Source organism: Pezoporus occidentalis, unplaced genomic scaffold (genome assembly GCF_034315485.1).
Source record: "Pezoporus occidentalis ecotype Australia unplaced genomic scaffold, CSIRO_AGI_Poc_V1 ctg223, whole genome shotgun sequence".
Lineage (NCBI taxonomy): Eukaryota > Metazoa > Chordata > Aves > Psittaciformes > Psittacidae > Pezoporus > Pezoporus occidentalis.
In genome coordinates, this window is record NW_026914106.1 from 1785425 (window position 1) to 1798035 (window position 12611).

The 12611-nt window shown below is 55.4% G+C and overlaps 1 protein-coding gene across 1 annotated transcript; it reads right to left on the reverse strand.

Moving 5' to 3' along the window:
* Positions 1-10261: 10261 nt before the first annotated feature.
* On the reverse strand, positions 10262-12459 carry YRDC (yrdC N6-threonylcarbamoyltransferase domain containing). The gene is made up of 6 exons (XM_062620791.1): positions 12300-12459; positions 12021-12216; positions 11802-11916; positions 11356-11475; positions 10809-10951; positions 10262-10458 (listed from the first exon to the last, which is right to left on the reverse strand). Exons 1-6 carry the CDS (start codon positions 12442-12444, stop codon positions 10395-10397), a joined length of 783 nt encoding a protein of 260 aa, XP_062476775.1. The 5' UTR covers positions 12445-12459; the 3' UTR covers positions 10262-10394.
* Between the last annotated feature and the right edge of the window lie 152 nt (positions 12460-12611).

Here is a 12611-nt window from a genome sequence, read left to right on the forward strand (position 1 = left end):
CCGGCAAACAGCCTCGGACCTGCAGAGCCCTGCATGCTCCCCTCCGGCACATTGTGATGGGAGCCCAACAACACGGCCAGGATGGAAGGTGGGGTTGGTCTCTTTGCCCAACGACAAGGGATGGGACAAGAGGAAACGGCCTCAAGCTGCACCAGGGCAGGTTTAGATGGAGCTGAGGAGCAATTCCTGCCCCAGAGGGTGCTCAGGCATTGGAACAGGCTGCCCAGGGCAGGGCTGCAGTCACCGTCCCTGCAAGTGTTCACACAGCGTGGAGACGAGGCCTCAGTGCCATGGGGCAGTGGTGGCCTTGGCAGTGCTGGGAATGGTTGGACTGGGTGAGCTTAAAGGGCTTCCCCAACGTGGTTGATTCTGTGATTCTAAAGGATGAGGCAGACTGGGGAAGCAGAAGCAGCACCCGAAGAGCCCTGGCCCTTCTACCTGTCATCGGCACAAGGATAAACGCCAGGGGGTGGAACTGGATGCTCTTAAGGTCCTTTCCAACCCAAACCATTCTGTGATTCCATGAGGGCGAGGTTGAATGGGCACGGAGGCAGCAGCACGAGGTCCACCCTGCCCACCCCAAGCCAGGCTTACCTGGTGCTCAGTGCACATGGACATGCCCTCCATAGCATCACTTCATCCCAGATGTTCACAGCTGCCCTGGCGGAGTGCCCTGGCTCCGTGGCACCGCGGCACCGCACTGACATCACCATCTGCATTTTCCTGTTTGGGGGAAAAAAAAGAAGCCCACGAGTCTGTAATTTGTCACTGGAACACAGACCTGCAGCACCTGAACAAGCCACTAATATTGAGCAAGCAAACAAACAAGCAGCCAGTAATGGCTTCTATCGAGCAGAAACCCAAAGCTGATGGATGACCCGTAGCAGCGCAGGAGCACTATTTGTAAATAGCTATTGATTCCCAAAATCAAAATGCAAATTTGGCCTCGCAAACTGGAAGTTTCTGCTTCCAGAAAGTCTTTTCTCTCGCTGTGATTTTCCTGCAGGGAAATCACATCGCCTCCAGCCAAGCCCGGCACCTGCATCTGGGGCCTGGCCTGGGTTTGAGCACTGCAGGGTGTCCTCAGAGCCCTCCTGGATGCTGAAATGCTCACACAGAGGCAGAGCATCCGAGAGCGAGAAGGGGGAGACTCAGAACAAGGACCTTCAGGACCAGCGCTGGCAGGAAGGGTCCTGAGCCCTTGATGTGGTTCAGCGCAGAGCATCCCTGCTGGAGGGGGGATGCTACAAGACCGATTGTCCACGCTGAAGCACAAACCCCTGTACTTTAGACCCAAATAGGTGCCCACAAGGCTTCTGAAGGACCAAGCACCCACCTCTACACCACAGCCCCATTATGCAGCTCCAGTCTGTGACCAACAAGCTCTACAGGCTCCAGACGTGGCTCCGCATCGGGGCACGCTGCTGTGAAATCCAATCCCCCAGCGCTCATCCGCCCCGGGCTGCTCCGTGTCGTTACCAGAACATCTGCTGCAGCGCCGCTCCCATCGCTCAGCACTACCAGCACCAGTCACTGCTGCGAGCAGCGTGCAGCCCGGAGCAGAGCCTGCCAGCCTGAAAGCAGCACAACCAACCTCTCTCCATCCCCTCGCAGCGATCCCGTTTGGCTCTGCAGAGCCGGCAACCTGGATCCCACTTCCCACATCAGGAAACACCGGTGGGAGCTGCCGCTTGGTGCAGGCACTGCTCTGCCTCCAGTATGTGCTCGTCCCCTCCATCCCCAGCCTTTTATCATTATTTAAGCCATGACAAACCCATTATGATGCTAAAGATTGGAATTACTGTGATCCCAGGCAGATGCCCGGGAGCAGGCCAACAGAAACAGCAGTGTTTTGCACAAGGCAGTAATACATTACTGAAGGTCACCTATGATTTATCACTGCTTTGGATTGCAGGCAGTGACACTGCTTCACCCAGGGAAGCAGCCTCATGGGTGCCAGAGCATCTGCTCTGGTTGAGCCTCTAGCAGCGCTGGTTTTGCTCGTTTGATTGGGTTGGAAGCATCCCCTATAAGTGCGCTGTCTCCTTGTCTCAGTGATGCCTTTGCCATCCAACACTGAGCTTACATCCCACAACTGCTCTGACAACTGGAAAAGCACCGTCTGCTTTGTGGATGCAAGATCCCAGCCTGCAGCTACTCCTGTGCCTGCATCCCTCCATCCCAGGGCTGGCCTCCGATTCTGCCCCTCCAGGGCTATGAGAGCCCAGCACAGCAAGGGAAGGGTCAAGGGCACAGCCAAGCACTACTCGCAGCCAGTCCCCATTGGCAGCTGCAGCTTTAGAAGCAGGACAAATAACCACCAGCAACTTCTGGAAGTAAATAAATAGGTGGTGAGCTGAGCCACTTGAATGATGAACTGTCAGTTCAAGTGCTGAGACACCTTGGTCACTGCTAACAAGAATATCTGATGCCAATAAAGCTGGTTGCCTGTTGTGCTGCCAATATAAAAACATCCAATGCGTGCAGGAACCCAACCCTCGAGCACAGGGAAATTACCTGAAAACCAAGCTCAGAGGCTGGAAAACCCCCCAAATCCTGCAGGATGGGGCAACCACACACACGGAGTGGAGCAGGGACCAGGCTGGGGGACAGCGGGGACACCCCAGCAGCAGTGGGATGCTCCGAGGACACAGAGGGATTAAGGGAAGCTCACTGTTGTTGTGCTGCAGCTGCAAGGGGTGGGTGAGAGCACATCAGCGACCTGTGAGCAGGACTGAGGCATCCGGATGGCCCCGTGGAGCTTGGGATGCTCCGATGAGGAACAATGAGACCGGAGGGTAGCAAAACCCCATGGAGGGCTCTGGCTGCAGCTGCCAGCGGGAAAGGCTGAAGTGGCACTTGTGCAAGTGCAGTCAATGCTGCTGGAGGCTCCTCGCTGCCAAGGGGGCAAGGACAGCCTGCTCTTAGCCAGCCCTTCCATTGCCATCACCCGCTTAAAGGGGGTCTGCCCAAGCAGGGTTTGAAACACACAGGTTGTGTCCAGCAGCCTCCCTCCCTCCAGCCCATCCTGCCCGTGCCCCTCAGGGTGATGGGGACAGGGACAGGCAGCATCCCCACGTCTGGCTGGTGGCAGCGCCTGCGTTTCTAGAGATCCCTTTCATCTCATCAAAGGCTGCTCGATTTAATTCCCTGCTCTCGGGTATAAAGCCCGGGTCCCATCCGGAAAGCAATTTGTGTCTCCTGGAGCAGGCAGTCATAACATTTCCCATTAAAATGTAAATTTGGCCAAGTTTGTCTGGCATCTCTTTTCCTTCCTTAAGGTAAGGAGGATATGAACTCGCATTATTTTTTCCATCAATGTTATCTTCCTCTCCGTTTTGTGCTAAGTAAAAAAGCTGCCCAATATACACCTCCTGTAAATTAAATTTGAATTGATTCTGACAGCACAACAGGGATCCAGATTACAAAGAGATGTGCTCACCTAATTGGAAGCATTTCCAAGAGGTTGCTCGCAGTAGCGTTAAGCACAGAAGGGTCGGTGCCAGACGTGGTCTCTGCACCCAACGCTCACCTCAGCATTGCTGCCTCTCAGGAAGGTGCTGGATGCTGAGCGAGAGGGAGACTGAGATGAGCTCTTAGGCAGGAGCTCTCCCCTGTGAGGGTGCTGAGGTGCTGGCACAGGGTGCCCAGAGAAGCTGTGGCTGCCCCATCCCTGGCAGTGTTCAAGGCCAGGTTGGACACAGGGGCTTGGAGCAAGCTGCTCCAGTGGAAGGGGTCCCTGCCCGTGGCAGGGGTTGGAGCTGGAGAAGCTTTAAGCTCCCTTCAACCCAAACCAGCCTCCCCCACCCAGGCACTGCAGAGCCCCTCTGGCTCCCAGGGCCAGACAGGCACCAGTGGTCCCTGTTCCATCACGGTCCCCATTCCACCACTTGCATCCCCAGCAAGGTGCTGTGCCCCCACCACCACCAGCACAGGCTTGGAACAGGCACGGGATTCCAGCCAGACCTGCTCGGAATCATTAAACCAATGGTTGTGCTCACACTGCAGTTTTTAAAGATGCTCTTTCATGATTAAACCCCCAAATCCCTGGAGACTCCCCTCTTCTTGTGCCTGCAGACACCTGGAGGCAGGGAAGCGCTGTCTCCACACCTCAGGAAGCTTGTCAGCGTCTGAAGGGTATTTAAAGGATACAACTGTACACCAAGAACAGCCTGGAAAGCATCTTCTGCTGGTCACCTATGCAGGAACCACCAGGAACCAGCCTGCCCGTCCCAGGGCTCCCTGCCCAGAGCTGCTGCTGGACAAGGCTCATCGAAGTCACGCTGCAGCATCAGTATGGGAGCACGGTGAATGAAGGACTGTCTCCAGCTGCGCTTCCAGTGGGGATAGTTTCAGGTGCAATGGTTTCGATGGTATCGTTTCCAAGAAGAGACTCCCATTCTCCTGGCTAACCTGAGGTTAACTCAATGGGTTTCTCAGCAGCTCAGCCCCCAGCAATGACAGCTCCTGCAGAAGCAAGGCCTGCTTTGGGGTTGATCCCCAACAAGAAGCAGGGTGAAGCTGTTCCATGCTCTCGCTTCTCTTGCAGAGCCACCCCCTGGCACCCATTGGCCACCACAAGTTTGCCTCTCTTGAAGGGCTCCACGAGATGCCCAGGTCTTGGGTGAGGTGAGGAGATGCAGTGCAGAGAGGGACCCATCCCATTCCCTCTCCATGGGGCAGATGCCCCATGAAGGAAGAGCACGAATTGGGCCATCACAGGCCTGGGGCACTCAGGCTATGAGACCCTGTGGCTCCCACAGGCTCAGGAGTTCCCCCTTCGCCAGCCACCCTTATCACAACAAGCTGTGCCTAATGACAGCCTGCATCACGGAGTAACCAAGTAATTGCACTTGAGGGAGCTGCAGCCAGCCCACTTCCCAGCTGCTTGGTGGGCAGAGTTAATGGAGAGCATCATCACAGGCACGGGGAGAGCTGGCTGCTGAGTAACAATTAACAGCTTCATTGCATGGAGGGGGCTGATCCAGGGCTTTCCCTACCCCAGAGACCCCCTGGATCCGTGGGGAGCTGCAGGCTGGCCCCTGGGGCAGCTCATGGCACAGCATGGGCAGCACGAGCTCCTGGACCCGGCCCAGGGCTCAGGCTGCAAGCGGAACCCCTGCCCCTGAGCAGCAGCAATGAATGAGCAGCAGTGGGCACCATTCATTGTGCCCAGAACCGTTTGCTGGTGACGTTGAAGAGGAAAAACAAAAGGATCCAATTCAATCAGAATGTAATTAAATGAGTTGTTAATTTAACAACCCCGCTGTGAAAACCCCTTGATCTCTGGAGCCATCCTCCCTGCAAGCACGAGCTGCTCATCGCTCCAGCACCCAGCCTCTCGCACCCCATGGCACATCCCTGCTCTCTCCCTAGGGATTCAGCCTGCAGCCATCTCCAAGGTATCAATCCCAAAAAGGCTAAATCACAGCCTCTTTGGTAAAGGGAGGGGATAAGAGCGAGGTCCCCTCAAAAATCCCACTCCCGGTAAACGTCCTTTAAGGCACTGGAAAACGGGATGAAGATGAGCAGCATCCAGGTGGAATCTCCTCCACATAAGGGAGCTGAGAGCGGATCTGACAAATGTGTCTGGAGTGAGTCGGGAGATGCTGTGTGGGAAGCGGGTGCTCCAGATGGCCTCAAGGTCCCGTCTGTCTCTGCTTCTGCAGGCTAATTCCTTAAACCAGCATCCTGTGGAAGGGTGCCAGGCATCCCGCCAGCTCCAGAGCTGGAGGACACTAGAAGAGGATCTGCATGCACAGCGTGTAAAAGGAAGCTGGGTTTTGCAGTAGGCCCCTATAATCTCCAGAGGTAAATTCCAAGGAGCATTTTAGAGCAGATTCCTCTTGAGACAACAAAGCCCTGGCTCAGAGATGTGTTGGAGAGGCAGAAAAGCCCCAGCCAAGCACTGGTCCTCTCATGGATGCCCCTTCCCATGTGCTGCTCCACAGACCTCTCCTGTTACACTCATTGCTGCAGCTATGAAATGCTCTCAGCACAACCACCTCTGCCATGGAACAGTTGCACAAAGTACACATGGGTATGGAAAGCCACAAGCTTTTAGGCACCAGCTGCAGCAGGAATGGCGTTGTGGACGCAGGGAAGCACTCAAGAGCCATCCATCGATAAGATCACAGTGAGAAGCAGACCCCATCACTCACCCAAGGCTTCCCAACGCAACACAAACCCTGGCAGCACTTTGCCCCAGTGGCTTCCACAGGGATGGGAAGGGTCGGACACTCAGCAGCTTCACTCCTGATGCCCACACAGCCTGGTCTGGTCCTGCTCGTTGGAATCATCTCGATCAGTTTGAACTGGCTCCGTTAATGAGGTTCTAAAGATGCATTTTTATGTAGAGAGCAAGCACTAATTAGAATGCAAGCCAAGTGGTTCCTGCTCGGAGCGCTCATGCCAATATGGTTTCCGCAAGGGTCACCCTCATCCATGAACTGGCTGATGGAAGTGTTTCCAGCTCTCCACTCCAGCAGGATCTGTTTGTCCCTTCAGCATGTCCAGGGCTGTATTTACACGCCACATCTCAGCAGACACAGCCTGCAGCATCCCAGGCACTCACCACGGCTGCTGCTGCCCATGCCACATCCCTCGCACGCTGCGCGCACAGCTCCTGGCACAAAGTCACGCAGGATGGCAGCTTTGGAAAGCACCAGGAACCTGAAGGAGCAACAAAGCCTGGGTTTGCTCCATGCTGATGTGTTCCGGAGGTGCTGACAGTGCCCAAATGCTGATGTAAAGGCTGGTCATTTTGGCTGGTGCTGAGTACATCACGCTGGCAGCTACAGTGACCTGCAGCCACCCAGAAGCCAGAGGAAATAAAGGGATTTACAGTGCCTGCATTTCCTGCATGGGAACAAGGCCAGCAGCTGCTTCACCCACTCCTGAGTGTGGCTCATCCTCTTGGTGCCGGTGGCACAAATAAAGCTGCCGCTCGCAGGGATGCTGAGCACCAGCAGCATGGGATGAGCCAGAAGCAGAGACATGTCCTGGCTGTGAGGGCACCACTTTCACCTTCCAAATCCCCATGGAAAGGATGAGCTGCTGCAGTAGAGCCCCAGCAGCCAGGGCAGCAGCTCCTGGGAGGCCCCTGACCCAGCGTCCCTGTGCCTGTGGCAGTGCAGAGGTGAGGAGCACGCTGCACCCTGGTTATTGATGGGGCCAGATTAGCTTGTCTGAGCAGGGAAATACATCACTGGAAAAATAGGAAACATTTGGAAAGTGGATGGCAGGCGTGAGAGTGATGAATGAGGCCTGGAGGAGCCTGGTGAAGATCAATGAATAGCTGATGAGCTGAGGAACAGGATGGAGGGAGGCTCGCCATGCAGATCCAGAGAGGGAGCAGAATCGGCAGGGAAATTGCTCACTATGATGAGAAGTTTCTGTGAGTCCCCAAGCAGCCTTTACATCTGTGCCCAGGTGTGGGCGAAGCCAGGCATCAGGGCAGCTGGTTCTGGCTCACCTTCAGCATCAGGCTGGGGAGAGCAGAGCACCCAGTCTGCCTGCCAGGCTCCAGGCTGGAACCCCCCCATCCCCATCAAGTCACACCTCTATGCTGCAGGTTACATGGCAAGAGCAAGGGCTCAGAGAAAGGAAAGCACCCAGAGACCCCTCACGCACACACTTTGCAGATGACAGTAACTCACCCAGCCTGGTGCTCCTGGCCTTTTACAGCACAAGCTCCAGAGACAGGCGATTTCTGTGAAGACATCATTCTGGGGGTCAGCCCCACGTGCATTACAGTCCATTAGCAGCGACTGAGACACGAGCAATAGATCCATAACCACTGCATGGCACTGGGGAAAATCAGCCCCGTGTGGGCTTTGCCAGGGCCAGGCACAGGCAGGAGGGGCACCAGGTCCTGTCCCCCTGCCTGCAGCAGGCAGCTCAGCACACAAACCACCTTCTGCACCACAGCAAGACCATGTTAGCGCAGCCCCAGGCCAGCACTCACTTATTAATGCCTTTAAGGAGCCATAGAGCCGGTGCAGTGCTGGCTCCAAGGCTCCCTGCAGTGGCCGGAGCTCGCTCTAGTGGTGGCAGACACGGCTCCCGTGGCTGGGCCACCCTGGAAGCAAAAGGCTGGGTCCTGCTCAGCTCCCAGAACAAGCCTGTATGGATGGAGGCATCAGGGGATGCAGTTGTTCAGGATGAGCATCATCTCCAGCGATGCAGTAGTGAGAAGGGTCCTGGTGCAGTGGTATTTGGAACTCCTGGGGCCTTCTGCACAACGGGGCAGGTGAGTCAGGTGGGCTCAGGGATGGGACTCCAGTAAAAACTGATCCTTGCCATGCTGCTGAGCACACATCACACTGCAAGCATGAAGACCCAGCCTGAGCCATGCAACCAGCTCACCCGGTTAGACCTGGCTGTTGCACCTCTCCCCTCACACTCACTGCTTCCAAATGGTTGCTATTTGGATGGTCCCACCCTGCCTCCAAGCTCCTTCATTTGCCCACTCATAAATTCGCAGAGACAGCTTCTAGAGGCAGAACAGCAACAGCAAATTCACTGGGCTGTGGATGGCTGGGCAGTGTCCTTGTCCTTGACACTAGATAGGGAAAGACAAAGCAACTCCCACCTCCCTGGAGCACCCACCCTCAGCAGCCTGACCTCTGCAAGTAGCCCAAAGGAAGCTATTTGAGAAGAAAATGACAGCAGCTGCTTGTGGGATGATGGGCTCAACAGAGCCATTTAAAACCACCCATCAAAAAGGAGTGCCATTGAGCCCCACCACCTCCTTCCCTGCAGGTGGTTTCTGGAGACACCACCTGAATCCCGGGCCATCAAGACTCCCACTCTCTCTGCAACACTACTTTCATAGCGCTGCTGGCGGTGGAGGGACACAAGCATGATGTCCTCTCCATGGGATACAATGGTACGTACATGTACTCTGCATCCAATGGTTTCTCTTTTGGCTCATGCCACCAGCACTGGAAAGCAAATGAAGACTTTCTGTGCCTCCAACAACCTGATGTTTATCCCCAGCGTCAGCCCAGGCTACATTTGCCTCTGAACAGCCACAACACTCGGAGCAGAGCCAGTGGGAAGTACTATGAAAGCTCTGCAGGCTGCTCTCAGGGTCAGACCAGAGATCATCTTCACAGAACAGAGTTACTGTTCTCACTGAGCACCTGGAAGTGATGGACAACAATGTCCAAAAATCAGCATTTATAAGAAAATCATCCGAGTTGTTTCAAATTAACAGTAGCTCCATTTACTTTTGCAATGAAGGATAAATACCAGGAGACACTTCCATCTGTTCCCTATTTACTCCCCAGCTTAGCACTGTTTCCAGAACAAAGTCAAGAGAGAGAAGCCACATCTAAAAAACGAAGACCAGCACACCAAGAGCTTGTTTCACTCTTGGTATTAGGAGGAAGCCAGGTCCTTCTGAGCCCTTGCCTAGACAAGGACCATTGGAATACTTTAGTTTTCAAAAGCATTTATAGCTTTATCTCAGTAGCAGGTTTTGATTACATTTAGAACAGAAAGAAACAGCCAGAGAACACCAGGGCTCTAACACTGTAAAAGCTCAAAACCATCTTCTCCATCTTTGCTTTTCTTTCAGTGCAGATACAATAAACCAAGACATGGAATAAGTGGTTAAGGGGAGGGTGGGTCGCACACACACCCTCATCCTGAGAACAGTCTAATGTGCAAATAGTTGTATTTCAAAGGTCTAACCATGTTAACAAAACAGACAGGTATTTGGGAATGATACAGCAGCACGAGGAGGTCGGCACTCGTGTCTGGGTTGGTTTCTCAGACTACAGCAGATGTATGAAGATGATCCAAGGGCTGGAGCACTTCTGCTATGGAGAAAGGCTGAGAGCTGGGCTTGCTCAGCCTGGAGAAGAGAAGGCTCTGGAGAACCTGTAAAAGTCTTCCAACATCTACAAGAGGCCTACAAGAAATACAGAGAGGGGCTTTGGAAAAGGGCCTGCAGGGACAGGCCAAGGGGAACGGCTTTAACCTGCCCGAGGGGAGACTGAGATGAGCTCTTAGGCAGAAGCTCTTCCCTGGGAGGGTGCTGAGGCGCTGGCACAGGGTGCCCAGAGAAGCTGTGGCTGCCCCATCCCTGGCAGTGTTCAAGGCCAGGTTGGACACAGGGGCTTGGAGCAAGCTGCTCCAGTGGAAGGGGTCCCTGCCCGTGGCAGGGGTTGGAGCTGGAGGAGCTTTGGGGTCTCTTCAACCCAAACCAGGCTGGGGTTCTGATACTAATTAACAGATACCCACCAACTCCTGCTCCAGTTTTCTATCTTTACTTTATTAACCCTGACAGAACCCATCGACCTTATTAAACAAGGCCATGAATGCCCATTTCCTGAATGCACAGGCACACGGTGCCCAGCCTCACCAGCTCCTCCGAGTCTGAAGTCTTAAGATGATTCTGGTACCAAGCCATACTTCTGTGTCAGGATTTCAACCGTAGGTGTCAGTGCACTGCGGGGTAAAAGAGAACCATCAGAAAACAGGGTTTTTTAAGGGTTAGGCTGCATTTTGTGGTGGGGGGATGCAATCAGCCAGATGCAGAACTGCATTTTGAATCAGGGAGAACATGAACTCCAGAAATTAGTGTTTCACTGGAAGCTTCTAGAAAGGGTTGTCCTATGCTGGGGATTTGGAGCGCTCTTTTAGGATTGCTGAGTGGGCTGGTCATTAACCTAAGCAGTGTTAACGTGAAGATTCATCTGCTATGGGAAAAGAAGCAAACCAGACCCACTCTAAGCTGAAAGCTTCATTTCATTTCAAGTGAAGCAGCAGCTCAGATACATGCAGCACAACAAGCTCACCAGCCAGGCCGAATGATGCTGAACTTCCCTGACACAGATAAATCAACCACAGTTGACCCCAAGCGACACTCCGGGCTCTGAACGTCCCCAATTGGGCCTCCATCGATGATTAAGGACAACTGAGGCCACAGGTCTTGGAATTCCTGGGAGGAAGATAAAAGAGACGTGGCAAACAGGCCAGGGGGTGTTTTCACTGCTGCACGTTCTGGTGTTGAGGGAAAATGGTCTCTCCCCTTGCCCCCTCTGGTCAGCTCACACCTTTGTCATGAACACATCCCAGTTTGTTTTCTGAGAACAGATTTATCTCAGATGTGTAGGGAAGCCATGAGGATTCTCTGGTTGAAGCCTTCTTACCTGCACCGCTGTCTAAGGGTGCACAAAGCAAGCCAGAAGTCTGTCAGGAGTGGGGGCAAGGACAGGGCACCTGCCTGGTGCTGTACCACCACCAGGGTCACAAGCTTGGCACAAGCTGGTTTCCAACTGTGGGAGCCCGGGGCTCTGACAAAATACCACAGAAACACCCCTTAAGTGACAAAACCAACCTTACCGACACCGTCAGCGTGCTGGCCTGCGAGCTGATGTTAGCACTTGTTAGAGCCAGTGGTCCAGAGCAAGCTCGTGCCAACTCCCTGATAAAGGGGTGGTTTGGAATACGAACACCAACCAGCTACGAGGAAGAAGAGAACATGGTTTTACACACAGGAATCAGTTTTAATCTTGTGCTGCCTAACACCCTCTTGACTTAAAGCTGATGCTCTGGAGCATCAACAAGCACTGAACCAGCAACGATACAAGATGTAAATCAGCTTCTAACACTGCGTTATGCCATGGTCAGTAAATCACAGGGAGCACAACAGCGCAGGGACCAGCTTTGGGAAAACACCCGTCGCTGATAAGTAGAGGGAACAGACAGGTAAGAGTAAAAACTACTGCAGCAGAAGCACAAAACACCGTCCCTGGAAACCAGCTCCACCTCCTGCCGCCAGGACCTACCGATGTGAAGGGATTCAAGTCTTTATTTAGCTCTTCCGAACGCTGCAAGACCAGGGTCACAGGTCCAGGCAGCAGGTCCCGCAGCAGCTCGTCCGGCACATTGACACGGCAGTACCTGCACAGCGGGAGGATGCGGCTTCACCCCGGGGGCGAAGCAGCCCTTCCCCGTGGCCTCGGGCTCGCATGGGCTCCGGAGCCCCAGCGGAGCTGCTCACCCACCTGTAGAGCCGCTCCACGTCCCCGAGGCAGATGGCGAGCGGCTTCCTCCCGTTCCGCCCCTTCAGGCTGTAGATGCTCCGCACGGCGCCGGAGTCCTGCGCCAGGCACGCCACGCCGTACACCGTGTCCGTCGGCACCGCCACCAGCCCGCCCGCCCGCAGCGCACCGGCGGCGGCCGACACCGCCTCCGTCCAGCCTGCGAGACACCAACGGAAGGGGGGGGGATCAGCGGTGCCCGGCCCACCCCACCCGGTCCCCGCCGCCTCCCCCGGGCCGTACCTCGCTGCTGGGGCTGTGCCGCGCCGCCGGCCGGCAGGAGGACGCGAGCGCTGCGGGCAAAGCCCAGGCCCGGCTCCGGCCCCGGCCCCGGCCCCGCCGCTCCGTCCCCGGCCAGCGCCAGCGCGACCCGCGCCGCCCGCCGCATGCACGGCCCGCTTCCGGCTCGCACCGGGGAGCGCGCTGACGCACATCCGGGGACGTACCGGGGCGGGCCGTTGCCATGGCGACGCGGGACGGGCGGCCGGACGAGGCGGTGAGGGAGCGCGGCGGGGGCCGGGGTGGGAGCGAAGGGCGGCCCCGGGCACCGCCGGT

Bases quoted from the DNA above. Each gene is read 5' to 3' on its own strand.
- YRDC (XM_062620791.1), bottom strand. From the start codon at position 12,444: ATGCGGCGGGCGGCGCGGGTCGCGCTGGCGCTGGCCGGGGACGGAGCG. The intron at 11,476-11,801 runs GTAGGTCCTGGC...TCTTCCTCGTAG, and splicing joins ACTTGAATCCCTTCACATCG to CTGGTTGGTGTTCGTATTCC. The intron at 10,952-11,355 runs GTAAGGTTGGTT...TCTTCCTCCCAG, and splicing joins CCAGCACGCTGACGGTGTCG to GAATTCCAAGACCTGTGGCC.